Raw genomic sequence first — 17137 nt, 5'->3', positions numbered from 1 at the left:
GAACCAACTTGAAAGAAAGTTGGTTCTAAAAGATATTGCTGGGAGCCATTATTCCAACAGAGTTAACTGGACAGACTTTAAATGGAAAGTTTGAATGGGAAATGACAATGACATCTATAAAGATATGTCAAAAAATCTTTACAAAGATATGATAGAAAGTTTGGAGAGAGAGAAGTAAACTTAACAATTTGGTAAAAGGCAACTATAATTTTATGCAACCCCTTGCCTCTTAAATACACAGTATTTCAGCATAAAATAGCCAGAAGTTTATATAGAAGGAACTTACAAAAAACAGCATAATTATATCATTATTCATCATTATATATATATATATGTGTGTGTGTGTGTGTGTGTGTGTGTGTGTGTGTGTGTGTGTGTGTGTGTGTGTGTGTGTGTGTGTGTGTGTGTATATATATATATGTATATATATATATATATATATATCCAATATTTTAAATTAAATAAAATAAAACATAAGCCAGTAGTATGGCAAAAACTGTAGAGCGAAAATTAACATAAAAATAACCCAAATAAACAATCGAACGAAAAGAAAGAATAGATATAAATAGTAGCCCAGAAACCCTAGTATAATTTCGATCTTTAAATCCAATTAACAAAAACTATACAAAATTTAGGATAATGCCAATTAGTTATTAATTTAGCGGTACCCCCCCGAGAGGTACCAGTTCCGAAAAACGTGAAATATCACCAAAAGAGGGTTAAAGGAACTACCAAACGATAACAAAATAAAAATAAACTAAAATAAAATAGAATAGACTGACCATCATGCCCCATATCGACAGAGGACCACGAGGCCAATAATGGTCATGGAATTGCTGCATTTCAATCGTCATAAAAAACATCGCAAAGGCGGAAATATCGAAGAACCAAACCACCCTTCCATTCTCCGATAGATCAACCAATGCAGAGGATTTGCATGGCGGTGGTCCTTATGCAGCGAAAATAAAATATAGAACAGACAGCACTCTAAAGCAGAGTGACACCACTGACATACTGTAAGCTGAATCAGCTTATATTGAAGAAAAAGGAAGATAGATGGCGGCACAGGCGTTGCTAAATTAGCATATCGACCCATTACTATTGAATTATATTAAATGTTGACGAAAATTAAATTATAATAAAAATTAAGATAATTAAGCATTCATTAGAGGCAGCAACTTGCAATTCCTCCATATGAAGCCCAAATATATACTATCATTTGAATTATATTAAATAGTTAAATTATAATAAAATGAATAAAATAATTAAGCAGTCATTAGAGGCAGCGACATGCAATTCCTCCATATGAAGCTGAAATACATCCAATATTTTAAATTAAATAAAATAAAACATAAGCCAGTAGTATGGCAAAAACTGTAGAGCGAAAATTAACATAAAAATAACCCAAATAAACAATCGAACGAAAAGAAAGAATAGATATAAATAGTAGCCCAGAAACCCTAGTATAATTTCGATCTTTAAATCCAATTAACAAAAACTATACAAAATTTAGGATAATGCCAATTAGTTATTAATTTAGCGGTACCGACCCGGTATTTTCGCTGCATAAGGACCACCGCCATGCAAATCCTCTGCATTGGTTGATCTATCGGAGAATGGAAGGGTGGTTTGGTTCTTCGATATTTCCGCCTTTGCGATGTTTTGTATGACGATTGAAATGCAGCGATTCCATGACCATTATTGGCCTCGTGGTCCTCTGTCGATATGGGGGCATGATGGTCAGTCTATTCTATTTTATTTTAGTTTATTTTGATTTTGTTATCGTTTGGTAGTTCCTTTAACCCTCTTTTGGTGATATTTCACGTTTTTCGGAACTGGTACCTCTCGGGGGGGGTACCGCTAAATTAATAACTAATTGGCATTATCCTAAATTTTGTATAGTTTTTGTTAATTGGATTTAAAGATCGAAATTATACTAGGGTTTCTGGGCTACTATTTATATCTATTCTTTCTTTTCGTTCGATTGTTTATTTGGGTTATTTTTATGTTAATTTTCGCTCTACAGTTTTTGCCATACTACTGGCTTATGTTTTATTTTATTTAATTTAAAATATTGGATGTATTTCAGCTTCATATGGAGGAATTGCATGTCGCTGCCTCTAATGAATGCTTAATTATTTTATTCATTTTATTATAATTTAACTATTTAATATAATTCAAATGATAGTGTATATATATATATATATAAATGAATAAGAAATATAACTATTGTTAAATACAGTAAACCCCCGCTATTCGCGGGGGTTACATTCCTGAGAAATGCTGCGAATACCAAAAACGCGAATACTGAGTTATGGCCCCCATAGTAATAAAGGGGTTCTGTTCCAAAGTATGAAATATATAAGAAAAACTAGTCTAAAATTTTGTCTATGTATGTATTATATGTATCTTCATAATATGACTATGTACATAAACAGTACATAGTGAAATGCAAGCATATGGCATCGAAATGAAAATAAGAAACAATTTAATATTAAATGTAATATTTATTAGAAATTTCAAACCAGCACCTTTGCTAGCTAAAAAACTTATCCCGCCAGTGCTATCACCAGTTTCACTAAAGAGTTGATAAAGGAGTTTTGCCTTTTCACGAATGGTGAGTGAACTTAACGGAATTTTATTTTGAGTTCGGTCTTCTATCCACAGATTTAAAGCATTTTCCATTTTTTCTAATTTAACATCACGAGTTAAAGAGCAAATTTTTGAAGCAATTGGCGCATTTTCACGGACGCTACGGCGGATTTTTTCTTCCGATTTTTTGATTGATCGTACCGTTGACTCATTGAATTTATAATGTTTTGCCACTGAGGAGACACTTTCACCATTAGAAATTTTGTCTAATAACTCAATTTTATTCGCTAATGTCATCACCTTTGATATTTTCACATTTCCCTTGTTATTCGTAGCCATATTTTTGTACGGGTTAGAAAGAACTCGTCCACGATAAAGTCACTTTCTTCCGTTAAAACACTTGAAAAAGTCTGTTTTACACTGCAAAACGGTAGATTTATCACTTTTGTAAGCATATCAATTTATAAATTGATGAATTTATTCAATTTATAAGCATATAAATTAAAAGCAAACGACGAAACCTTCCATGACAAGCGCATAACACATACTGAACAAGGCTTAGCGAGAAACATCCACGCTTGCGATTTTGTCACCCCTCTCCCCACCCACTGAGCGCTGTTTTGACCGGGAAAGATAATTTTAGCCATGCCCATGTTTTTTTATGGCGGAAAATGTTCACGGCACTTTAAAATTCACATTTTTTTTTAGGTTTCATTTTATATTAAATCAGCAACCGCGAATACAGATACTGCGAATAGCGGGGGTTTACTGTATATCATTATAGAAAAAGACCTTTACCCATCAGCTATTGCAGAAAAATTTTAAATTCTTTTGTGCATGCGAAATTTGAAAAATCAGCAAAAAAATAATTTAAAATTCATCCTTTTATAACACCTATATTTTCAATCTTTTTTGAACACAGTGAAAAATTCGTATTCTGTATTAAAAACATATTTTGAAAATTAAAACCTGTCAGCAAGTGAATGCAAATTTAAACACCAAGTTCTTCAACCTACACTTTGATTAGATGAACCATTTTTTTTTTTTTTTATGAAAACCCCAAACACGAAAGGTATCAAAACCTATAGTACTTTGTACCGTGCATGGGTTGAAGGAGAAGTACGGGGAGAGGGGGGGGGATGCCGGAAACTTTGCTCTAGAGACTAAACATGGGTTTCACCACTTCAAGCCTCCAATAAGCAAAGTGGTGGTATTTCACCGGTTGATGAAAGTCATCTACCACTTGAACTAACAGGATCACTCGCAGCATGAAATGTTAAGTGCATGCATAAACAGTTTGATTCCAGATGATACTTCAATATAGTGAAACCAGAGAGCATTACCAATTGGAGGAAAGTATATGTGGCAGTAAGCTGAAATTACTATCAATAACTCTTCATGATGTACACTCAGTGTTCACTGAATTATGACCATCCCCATCCATAATGGACTATGTTGCTTGGCTCACAGAATAAAGAGCCAAACAGCTTTATACACTAAAAGAACAGTAATTTACATCTAATCATGAAAGTCAAAGTGATAAAGAAGCAGTTAGTGGACTGGAAAGAACTAGGACCCTTGGTGTGTATGGACCAATGTTTCACTGGTGAGGTCTACCAGAAACTCTTAGGAGACCATGTGCATCCTGCACATTGCATTTTTTTTTACCCAGACTGACACAGGTTCTTCCAATAAGCTAATGCACAGTGTCATTGGGCCTACTCTGTTCCTTGAACCACTGCATGAGTGGTTCAAGGAACAAAGTAAAGATATCACTCATGTTGATTGGCCTCCAAATTTGCTTTACCTCAATCAAATTGAACGCCTGTGGGAAGTTTTGGAACAGGAAGCGAGACATATGGACATGCAACCATCATCTGTTCCGACATTCTGGAGCCATGCTGCCTTGCAGGCAGCATGGCTCCAGTTCCCTATGAACATCTTCTGACATTATTTAACCCTGTGTTGGTATTGCAGGGTCAATTTGACCCTCACAATATTTCAGCAATTTGTGTTCATCTACTCATCTAAGCAGCTGAAACTCCTAATATCTGTTGCTGAGTTTTCTTTGAATTCTTAATAGAAATTTCCAGAAATGTCTGTTAATTTACACAAATAGGAAAAATTCATGAATAAGTTAAACCTAATTACTGTATATGCATGTTAACTGACATACACTCAGTGATCACTGAATTATGACCATGTTGGGCCACCATTTGCACAGATAATAGCTCTATTTTCCTAGGCATTAACTCCAGTAGATGTCGGAATGTGTACATTACATTACATATACACATTCCGACATCTACTGGAGTTAATGCCTAGGAAAATAGAGCTATTATCTGTGCAAATGGTGGCCCAACATGGTATTAAGTAGGTGGTCATAATTCAGTGATCACTGAGTGTATGTCAGTTAACATGCATATACAGTAATTAGGTTTAACTTATTCATGAATTTTTCCTATTTGTGTAAATTAACAGACATTTCTGGAAATTTCTATTAAGAATTCAAAGAAAACTCAGCAACAGATATTAGGAGTTTCAGCTGCTTAGATGAGTAGATGAACACAAATTGCTGAAATATTGTGAGGGTCAAATTGACCCTGCAATACCAACACAGGGTTAAATAATTATAATTTATTCACAGAAAGGAAAGAGTAGCTATAAATAAATAAATAAATAACAGCATGTGATTATTATATGTTCACTTGTAGAATCCAATTTGACTCAGGATTAATAGTACCAAAGGTTATATATACTCTTGGGTAACCCCAGAGGCTCACATCTGGTGAGTATGGGCTTGGCACATCCAAGGTCCTGAGCTGGATATCATCATTCTTCTCTTCTTTGGTGATTCCCTTCTACTTTTAACTCTTGTTTTCTCTCTCTCTCTCTCTCTCTCTCTCTCTCTCACAGGGTAACTAAAACTTTTTTTTTGTCTGGTGCTGCAAAAGCCTCGAGCTTCCTTGTGCCATACGACTAATGATAATATGATGATAATAATAAGTGAAATATTAGGTCAATTTGAATGAAGGAATAAGTGTGCAGCAGGGGCTTTCTTTCTCTTTTATATATTGATATATTAAATGTATCAATATACAGGGTGTTTCAAAATTATGTATACACACTTTAAAAATTTATATTTAATGAACAATCTGTATATATAAAAGAATATATTGATTTTTTTTCACGTGCACACTTTTTTTCTTTTCACAAGGTGGGACTAACTGCTATTGCGTCATACTACAACAAAGCGATTGACAGGTCTTTCTCAAAGATGCTTTTACGAACTCTTAATTTTTTACAGTCTTTAAATTTTTCTATATATAAAAGAATATTTATAGTGCTTTTAATTTTTAGAATTCTACATGTCTCAAGGCAACGATTTTTTCAAAAGTTTCTTAATGGCAGTAATAGAAAAGAGAAAGATTGAATCAGAAAGGCTGAGAAGAAAAAAAAAAGCAGCACTTAAAAATCCTGATATTGAAGAAAACAAAGCAATTATTGAAAAATAAAAATCTCTCCTTTAATTTCCACTATTTATATGGTGCCCAAAAAAATTCAAAAAGCAAAATGGTTAATCAAACAAGAAACAGCAGCGATTCAAGACAGAAAAACAGTCATTAAGCATGTTCAAAGATGCATCTTTCCCATTCTGTTCTGTGCTTCCGAAATCTGGTCTGGTGCTCCTCAAGTAACCATCAAGAAATTCCTTTCCCTAGAATATTGGGTTCTTAGATGGCTCAATAGTAAGTTTCGTTTTCCCCGTACAATACAGCTTTATGAAAACTTAAAAACAAAGCCTCTGCAACAGATGATCAACGAATCTGGAGTCATGTTTCTTGCAAAGTTAATTATTTCTGCATGTGATTCACCAAACTTAGCCAATATAATAGCTGTTCCCAACAGGGAAAATTCAAGAAACCAACAATTCAAATCCAAACTCTCAAACAAATGGACAGAATGTTCCCCAATGCATCCCATAAATCATCAAAACATTGATTGCAACAGGTTACTCAACTCTGAAGCTTACAGGAGTCAGATATCCAATAAAACGAAGAGAAATAAAAACAGCAGCCTGACTCCAACCCAGTAATTGCAACTGAAAGCCAAATGTCCTGTTGTGCAAATTCTTTTTTAATCCATAAGTGTAATTCCTAGTAATTGTTAATGTTTACTGCTATGTATTCGATTATTTTATGTTATTTCCTTTGTGTTATTATCTGCCCATAGCCATGTGCTGTGATGGACTTGCTGTATTTGCATTAGATGAATATTTATTTATTTATATGAAAATAATAAGTTAAAGGCTTCACAATTAAGAAAGGAAAGATATGAAAAACAAAAGACTACTTTTATATCACAAGACTACGTGTAGTGGAAATAAGGAAGAAATGTTTGGTTTGTGAACATGTCACAGTTGATAGAGCTGGATCGATTCCACTGATTCATATGTATTCAAACAAAAGTTAAGGTCATTATCTAAGATGCTGAAGAATGGGGTGTGGGGGGTTTCCCCACACTAAAATAAATTAAAATATAAAAACGTATAATTCAGGTTCGTGTGACATAAGGCAGAAGGGAGTGAAGCGACCTTCTGACTTGTATATACAAATGTAAATTTTTCTTTGATACTTTGAAGACAAAAAAACATTAATTTTTTTACAACAATAAAACTTTACTTTAATTGTTCAAAATTGTAAAAGCTTCAATGTTTTCATTGCTTCTGAATGTCCTCTTCCTGCCACAATTTAAGTTATTAATATTTTGATTGGTTCCATGCTCCTTGAATTTATCCAGCAAACGAATAATTGTTAAACTTGTGGGTGCTTTTGTTCCATATCGTGATTTCCAAGCAGGCTGAACTTCATTGACATGCGAATATCTTAGTAAAGGGGATTACAAATATTGGTTGAATGTAACCTTGGAAAAGAACAGTCAGCTTTTATGCCAAACGGGTATCACAGGATCAAATACCTGTAATATAAATTATAATTTTTAATATAAATATGAATTTTCCCATTAATGTAAAATATAGAAGAGTCATGGGAACATAACAAAACCTATATTTAGCATTTATTGATCTTTGAAAAGCTTAGAACAAAGTAATCAGACATATGGTCTTTCAAAATTTAGAAAAATATTAAAAATTGTAGAAAAATTTAAGATTAAACTTGGAGTAAGGCAGAGCTGTACCATATCATCACTTCTTTTTTATAATTTTCATAAACCATTTCATAATAGAATGTAAGCTGTTAACAGAACTTAGGGTAGGTTATGTAAAAATTGGATCATGTACATGTTGATGGTATTGTGCTCTTAAATTATAGCTTGTATTATCTTCTTGAATATCTAAATTAATTGGATTGGATATTACATTTTGGCTTGAAAATTAGTTTCAATAAAAAGGATAAATTCAAGAACAGTTTATTCAATATTAGACTCCTCTGCACTGTCATTTGTCAAACACTATGTCATCAAACACCATGTCATCTAACACATTCATCAAACACCATGTCATGTTTAGTGACAATAATAATGCTTCTATTTCATTTTGAAAATGAAAAGCAAATGTGTGAGAATCAAATCAGAATTTAATAGTTCCCTTTTACCTAAATTTTATTTATTACACTCTGATGAAGCACAGAAGTGAATTCCTAATTAATTCAAATATATAATAAAAAGCAATGTGACTCTTAAAAGGGCTTCACTTTCCTTTAATTTGTTTATCATTTTTAACGATGAAAAGTAACATTATATGTACATATTATTGGAAACCAGCTTGTCAAAGTCTCATCCCCTTCCCTCGAGAGTCCATTGCTACTGTGGTTAGTATGGGTACTCAGAGCAGCCTGTGGCTACACAGCCCCATTTTCAGCAGTGTTCAATGTACTGTATGTTGTGACACATTACTCCTATCACCAGCATTCCAATTACCGGCAAGTTGGGCCTCAGTCACCCTTCTGTTGCCACGTACATTCCGAGAGAGCCTTCACTCACCTCGAGCATCGATGAGCCGTGGTTGTCCAACACCTCCCCTGTGGTTCACGGGTTTCCCCTCCTCGGCCCACTTTCAGTAGGTACTAATGACAGCTGTGCCGTTTTGGATATGCTCCGACCCAGTCGTCTGACCGTTACAGTTTGGCCTTTGTCGAGCTCGCTTAAGTCCGTTACCATTCCCATCTGAAGTACAAGAGTAACACTGATTAATGGAGCTCAGTATCAGGTGTTTTTTATACTGTGTCCTGACCAACACACACACCGTAGTTCACCTGCAGTTGCTGCGATTTGCATAACAACTCGCTGGTCAATGTTTTGGCTCATCGGTGTATTTTGTATTTAGCAATTTTGTTTATTCAGTACTGAACAGACACTGAAAATGTTTTCTTGAATATCTTTTTAGTGAATATGACCATATTTGGTTTTGGTGACCACCATATGTGATCACCACAAAGGGGAGGCACTACATATATGTCAGAATTTTGTATAAAACTTTTCAGGGTGAACGTCCCATGGACTATGTAACCTTTTGTTCATGGGGTCTACATTCACACCTTTGAATGTAACCCACACCCTTCTGGCCAATGGCTGTCCCAGGGGTGTCTCCTCAATGGAGAAATACACTTATAAATTGACAATAATGATAAATATATTATTAGAAGCATTCAATGACATATAAATAACAGATCAAGGTACACTGTTATACAAAAAGAAGATAGATCCAAACTGTGTTTTCTCGGGGAGGGGATGATATAACTGTGTGATTGACAATAATTGAAAAAATTTAACTTGAATTTCAGGATTTTTAAAAACTTATTACTTTTTATATAATATACATGAAACATTAATATAAGAATTGCCGAACAACAATTTATAAACCACGTGGTATTTGTTCCAGTTTATTCAGAATCAGTGGGGGGGGGGGGATTTCTCTCTCTCTCTCTCTCTCTCTCTCTCTCTCTCTCTCTCTCTCTCTCTCTCTCCTGTACACAAACAGGATAGATCATTGAACCTTTTAAACTTAATTCTGCTACGTAATTCATATAGGGGAAAAAATTCAGTGGTACCTGTTTAAGATGATTCTGCTTCAGAAATTCTGATGATTTCCTCCAGAGAAATGTCCCATAAAGTTATGGTATTTTTTTTCCCATTTAAAAGATATTTCCTGCCTGATAAATATTTTTCTATATAATGTTTTTTCAGTGTGCTCAATGGCTGCTATTTTTTCAAGACTGACTACCAGACTGTAAAGCGAAATCACGTGGTGTAAAGTTCACAAAATCACTTGGTGTAAAGGATCAGCTACTCTGAATGTCATGTCAATAACAGGCTATATAAAGTAGGTAGTTCAGATACTGAGGGATTGTGTGTGCAAGCCCATATAATTCAGTAAGAGAATAGACCAAAAGTGTGACCTAAATCTCTTTGAGTATAGTCTAATAGTCACTGCCAGATGTGCTGGTGCAAGAGTCAGTGACTTTGTCACCTACCTGTGGTATTCATGCATAACATAAGAGTAAAGTGCACCAAAAATGGTACAGAAATTGGAAAATATCCAGTCAGTAGCAATCCTCTTGTTAGAACAGAAGACTACAGTCAGTCATATGACAGTGGTACAAAGGGTTTTATTAGAATGCACAATGGGTGCCTCCGTAGCCAGGTGGGAAGGAGCAGCCGTGCGTAGCACATGCTTCTTGATTAGACTCGGGGTTCGAGCCCATCACCACCAAATACGGAGGATGTGGAAAGGTCAGGGAATGACCACCGCATATCCCGGAGCAATATGGCCTTAGTTGCTAATGCTCCTAAAAACCAAATAACAAACAACAAACAGAATGCACAATGCATTAGACTCTCTCATAGATGGGGTATAGCAGCAGATAACCTTACCAGCTTCCACTCTTGTCAACTAAAAATATGTACCTGTGGATGTAGCAAACAGAGGAACATCAACACTGGGAATTTTTGGAGTGAAAAGGGTTTTTCTGGTCCGATGAATCTCAGTTCCAATTGTTCCATGCATGCTGGCAGCAGCAGCAGGACCAAGGTATGGCAAAAGCAGCAAGAATCAGTGGATTCATCATGCCAGGTGACAATTGTGTGATGGTGTAAGAAGTGTTTTTGTGGCATGTGTGAGGTCCCCTGATACTGATAGCTGAACATCTGAATTCCACCATTTTTGCCAACCAGGGGAATTCCTTTATGCTCAATTTATCAGTCTAGCAGTACTTTTCTTCCAGCAGGACAATGCACCCTGTCACAAGACATGAATCATTCGGGAGTATGAGAATGACTTTACTTATTGGTCTACTCAGTCATTGAATTTACCACCATTCTGCAACTGCAGGTTAAGATAGTCTGTATCAGCTAGCATCCATGTGGAATGCTTTTGGCACCTTGTAGTGCCCCCACCCCAAACAACTTGAGACTATTGTTAGGGCTAAAAGAGGTGTTACTTGCTGTTAGGTCAGTGTACCTAATGATCTGCCCACTCAGTATATGAGTGGGTAGATCATTAGGTAAATATGTGAATAAGCTGTGGGTTTCTACAGCCTGTTCATACTTTTTATTTAGAAAGTCATACTATATACAATTGTTATGTTTCACATTAGATTACACTTTTTAGTGCAAGATATCTCAAATTTAAGCTTTAGATTTGTCAGTCGAAATACAGTGGATCATTGATTATATGCCATTTATGGGATAATCAGTTTCAGCAGATATTCAGTCTTCCTACCGTATTTGATACATAAATAATGATTGTTAAACTATTGACTAATGAGAAGAGAGTTACAGGAAAGTATTCCATCACATTGAAAGAAAACAAAAGCAGGCTCATGACAGATTTCTACACTTTCAGCCAGAGCTACATGGTTCTCTGTTCTGCTTCCATTTCATGTGTGTTTTATCACTACACACACACACACACACACACACACACACACACACACACACACACACACACACACACACACACACATAATAATTAAAAAATGTACATATACAGCTATTTTGTTCACAAAACAAAATATATAAGAGTGTGAATAAGCGCTACAGCTTGATAACTCTTAATACTGATGAGTAGAAAATCCATCAAGTCAGATGTTCAATTGCTGGATAATCAGTGATCTACTGTATTTTATTTGTTTATATTGTATTATTATTTAGGAAAGATGTTTTATAAAAATGCTAAGCATGCCCTTGCTACAAGTGCCACAAGATAAGATTTGGGGCATTCTTCAAATGCACATTTCTCTATGCATTACCATAATTTATAATTTTATAACCCAGAAAGCATTCTTTTTTAAATAATTGGCATTGTTTTATTTGCAGGATATTTTCCTGATATTTTATTAAGTAAATTAAGTATTTATGTATTTTTAGAAACAAGAAAATGTAGAATGCTAAAAAATATATATTTTATTTTGTTATTATTAAACAGACAGCTTTTGATACATTAACAGTGCTTAAATTTCCAATTATGTTTAAATATACTGCCATAGAACAATATAGGAAACATTCCATAAAGTTTGTAAAGTAGAATAGTGTTTGTTATTCACTCTGTAGCATTTCATTTTTGTCTGTTTTTCTTTTGGTTTCCTTGTACCTTAGTCTAAGGAAATGCCAGTATATCATCAGAATTGAAATGTTTTTAAAAGGCTTGGACTGTTTCCATTTCCGTGATACAAAAATAACATAAATAGAGAAAATAAATGAAATATTTTCTTTTATTTAATGAAATAGTGATTTTGTCCTTTATTCAATAATCAGCTTAAAAATCTTTTTATTTATTATCAAAATCAGTCTAGCAAGTTGCATAAGGCCGCCGTAGCCTAGTGGTCAGGCGCGCGGGTGCATAAGTACACGTGCCTTGAGTGACCGGGGTTCAAGCCCGTGACTACTGAATACGGTGCTGTTTCTTGTATTCTGTCTATCTTGTGAACTCCTCTGACCGTTTGGTCGTCCCGGAGTATAAACAGAAAAATTTATTTATTTATTTATATATGTTTCTTAACAATTCCCATGGAATTGTTAAGGAATATATATGCAAGTAAATGCAAAATAATTAGATAGACAATTGGAACACTGTGAAGTAGTTGATAAATTTAATAATTATTAGAGATAAATGATTTTTTAAGTGTTAATTTTCATCATTTTAGTATCAGTCTACTTTAAGATTACCATACTAAACTTTTTATGCTTGTTTATATTTTATTGTAATGTTTTTTCCTTTAGGTTTCACCCAAATGAATTTTCTCTTAGAGGTTTTCCATTCTTCTTCTGTGTATCAATTTATTGTTATGAAGTAAGTGCCTTTTTATTTATTTATTTATTTTATATCTTTCTTTGATAACAATAATGTTTATGGCACACAAATAATTTTGAAATGAAATCAAAGGGATTTATGGATTTCTTTTTACATATCCAGAACCTTATGAACTGAGAGATAAATAATGTCACCATACAGTGAAGGGCATACATAGTCATATTCTGTATGTAGCATTAAGCAAAGTTTCATACTTAGGTGCTTTGATCTTGTATAGTGGAAGCACCATTTGAAATGTACAGCTTGTTTGATGTTTGTGGAGCAGTCAGGAATGGGACATATTGCCAAGGGGAATGAAGGTCTTTGTGTGTGCATGATGTAAAGAGTGTGAGGGAATCAGGCACCAACTCAGCGTTGTTATGGGCCTATATGAGAGCTTGAAGGACAGAGTGAATGCTCTCGAAGGATTTAAATTAAGAGGCCCATCAAGCTCTCAGCTGCCCACATCAATGCCAGAGCTTGCACTTGAACTTCACGCAACACAGCGGCAACCCCCAGGCAGGATGTGCCGGTCCCACAGGAATTACTTGTTGTCAGTGACTCTATTGTCAAGGAAACAGGGAACATATTGTGCAAAAAAGGATAGATGGAACAGGACCAGGGTATGTCTGCCAGGGGCAAAGGTTGATGACGTTGTAGAGCAGATATCTTTTAAAGGCACAAAAGGTGATATTGTTGTACACATTGGCATTAATGATATTAACCGTATTCCCGTCTGCTGGGGTACATTCCAGCCCCAACTGGGTTCAGCAAGTTAATTCTATAATTTTTACTCTAATTTCAGAGCAAGTTTCAGCTTGATTCGTTTGTTTGTTTTGGAGCGGGAGTTTCTGTTTACAGAGCGAAATTGTTTTCGTGGAGCAAGGTGTGAAAAAGAAGCCATTGATTGCGTCACACCGCCCATACAGCTACATCCAGAAGGGAAGGGAAGGAACGAAAAAAAAAAAAAAAAAACCGCAAGCTACTGTTATTAACATAAGAAGCGATAAAGCGAAACGGTAGCAACAACTGTTTTTGTAAAGCGAAAAGATCGTATTTCCTCTCTTCAACGTGTATTGCACCTACTAACAGAAAATCAGGAAAATTCATCTTTTAGAAACGGGAAAAAAACGGGTGTAAAACTGATAACACTGCAATGCGCATTTGATAATAAAAAAAAAAAAAGTTTGCTTTATTGTAATTGTTTTGAGGAAACAAAATCGGAACAGCAGTATCCTGGGTTTGATTTTCTAATGGAATTTCGAGAAAATATTTTTCTATTTGTAGCTGCGTTATAAACTTCGAAAACTGGTGCATCAAAGAAAAGGAAAAAAAATCATAACCTATGAATAATGGATTGTTTCTTGAAATGTGTATTCTTCACAAAATTTCAATATTTTCTAACAACACAAAGCTAACAGATTGCGACTAACGGCTGCTCAAAAAGTATCGTTAGAAGATATTTGCTTGTTACGCTTTGATGTCATCGCAAAGGGAGAAATTCTGTTTTAGTTCAGAAGCCGAATAAATTCACTATCCATGGTCATAAAGCTGTTCTGAGCTGCAATAAACAGATAAACCCCGCTGAAAAATAGACTTACTCCCCATCACTTTTCTTGTTTTATTGTGGTTTTTGGCAGATGAGTCGGTGACTGCTAAATGTAGTGCAGTTTCTTGTATTCTCTCTCTCTCTCTCTCTCTCTCTCTCTCTCTCTCTCTCTCTCTCTCTCTCTCTCTCTCTCTCTCTCTCTCTCTCTCTCTCTCTCTCTCTCTCTCTCTCTCTCAGGATCTCTGACTGTGTGGTCATCATGGAATATAAACAGAAAATTTGTTTGTCGAAATGCTGCCCACCAATTATCACCTCTTTTACCGACCTTCTAATGTATGTTGTGTTCAAATAATCCACTTTGCAAAATTCGAAAGTGCTACATCAATTAGGAGCAAAAACGGTTTCCCCCAACATAGCGAATTACTTTATAGGTATAATAAAGGACGACTACTGATGATTTTACTGACTGGAAGGAAGTGTCCACAATAAAACATCTGTACAAGGCGGAAACATGTGGTCACTCAAAGGATAAGCATTCAAGGATAAGCAATACAGCGATGTTTGAAATTTATAATGCAGTTCACCAGCTAATATTTCCAGAGGAATTATTCTGGATTTTTTCTCAAATGAGCACCAGACCAAATTCGGACTAATTAGTAATTCTGCATTCTAGGATGAACTGACTAATTAATTCCGCATTCTAGGATGAACTGACTAATTAATTCCGCATCCTAGGATGAACTGACTAATTAGAACTTCAGCATCTGTGATGAAACGTCGTGCACACCGATATCATTGGTTACAGCCATAATGTAAAGAAATGAAGCAAAATATTGTAACAGAGCTATAATGCAAAATAATGTTAGAAAGTAAAAATGCAAAATATTGTTCTCTAAAACAATTGTAGTTTCAGCATCCTAGGATGAAGCTGACTTAGAGCTGCAATGCTGTTTTCTTATTATTATTATTTATTTTCTTTATTTATTTTGTGTTTTTGTCTTGGCTCCTAGAACAAAAGTTCATCTCGGCCTCGTTGCTCTGTTCAGTTTTTACGCACTGTCAAGGTAAGGCCAGTGTGTGTCGTGAAAAAAAAAATAATAATAATAATCCTGCATAGGAATATCCCATGTTGGATGAAGACAGATGAAAAGGAAGGCAAGAGAGAGAGAAAAATTTTTCATCCCGCACAGGAGAAAGTGACAGGAAAGAAAAACTGTTTGTGAGCTTATGTGAGTGTTCTGTATTGTGATGTTGTGTTTGGGCATTTTGGCTACCTGGAAGCAGTGATCACCTGGACGACTGCCTCCAGGTACTCATCCCTAGCAGGAGGGCAAGGCCTCCCCTACTATCTGCACGCCCTCCTCCCTGGGAAACTTGTTTCCCAGGGAAAGAAAAACTCGTTTCCCATGGGAAAGAAAAACTTGTATAAGATGAAGAGAGGGAAGAAGAAAAGAGGAGAAGAACTATCCCGGCCCAGGAAAGCCCCAATCCAGGATGGATAACTAAAACAACACAAGAAAAAAAATAATAATAATAAATTTTAAATAATAATAATAATAAATAAAATAAATGAAAGTTAGCTCTCCTGACCTTTGACAATCTCTTGGCCTTCTCCCCACCAAAAGGGTATTTTTTATTTCTCTCTCTCTCTCTCTCTCTAGTGTCGGACTAGAAAGGGTGGACTTCCTCCCCTAAGGAGTTTTTTTTTCCCTCAAGTGAAAGAAGGGAATTGGAAATTTCATGAAAATGAGCCCTGTTTTTCTTCATTCGGTGAACGGCTACTCTGTCAGTGCAAGAGAAGTGACTTTATTACAGTTGCAGCTCAGAATGGAATTCAAGCATTGAAACACATGACATTTTATGGTGAATTTTTCAGGCGTTGTGTGATAATGAAAATTCAATTTTTTTCTTGAAATTTTTTGATGGTATCAAATGCATATCAAGGAAATATTGAAGTATTCAATAACAATTACTTACAATTTCCCAATCTGTTACTAGGAGCACATTTTTTTTTTTCGTTTGTACACCAGGTGAGATGCATGTGAAGTTCCTTTGACATCTCAGTTTTCAAAGTTTATAACGCAGCTATGAATAGAAATATTTTCTTGAAAGTTCGTAAGAAGATCAAATATACATCCATGAAACTGCTGTTCTAATTTAGTCCTCTAGAAACAATTACAGTAAAGCAAACTTTTTTTTTTTTTTTTTATGAAATGTGCATTGTAGTGATCAGTTTTACGACAGTTTTTTTTTTTCTTTTGTTTTCCTTCTGTTTCCAGTATGGCTTCCAATAGATGAATTTCCTTGATTTTTTTTGTTACTAGATACAATACATATTGAAGAAAGGAAATGCGATATTTTAGTTTTTCAAAACCAGTTCATTGCAATTCTTTCATACAACAATTACGAAAAGCAGTAAAGCAAACTGTTGTGAGTGAGCCATGCAAATTAGTGTTTGCAAGTAATGATTATCAACTGTTTGTTTTCCACAAAAGTTGTTTACAGTTTCATTTTCTCCTTGGATCACCTTGGTAATGCTAATGACATAAGCTTGACCAGCCAATTATCTCTCCGCGTGTGTTGATTCGTTTTAGCCAGAGACGCAAATATTTGAACTAATGCTGTAATGCGTTTTATTTTCAAAGCTTGGATCTTGTTTTGCCGACATCAAAATTTAATAAATTGAAATG

At 35.0% G+C, this 17137-nt stretch overlaps 1 protein-coding gene across 3 annotated transcripts in view; it reads left to right on the top strand.

The window, feature by feature from the left end:
• The window catches only part of LOC150090531 (uncharacterized), a 121276-nt gene that overhangs the window by 43032 nt on the left and 61107 nt on the right, over positions 1–17137 (top strand). For all 3 annotated transcript variants that reach the window (XR_016547228.1, XM_090378653.1, XM_090378645.1), the window contains one exon: positions 12829–12898. Coding sequence is in view for 2 of the 3 variants with exons in the window: in XM_090378653.1 (XP_090234779.1) it covers positions 12829–12898 (70 nt within the window). In the remaining variant the exon portion in view is untranslated. The remainder of the gene's footprint in view (positions 1–12828; positions 12899–17137) is intronic.

The sequence above is a fragment of the Mastigoproctus giganteus genome, chromosome 1, assembly GCF_048544385.1.
Source record: "Mastigoproctus giganteus isolate SK-2022 chromosome 1, ASM4854438v1, whole genome shotgun sequence".
Taxonomy (NCBI): domain Eukaryota; kingdom Metazoa; phylum Arthropoda; class Arachnida; order Uropygi; family Thelyphonidae; genus Mastigoproctus; species Mastigoproctus giganteus.
Note: the sequence above shows the minus strand (reverse complement) of the source record. Positions and strands in the feature narration are given on the sequence as shown.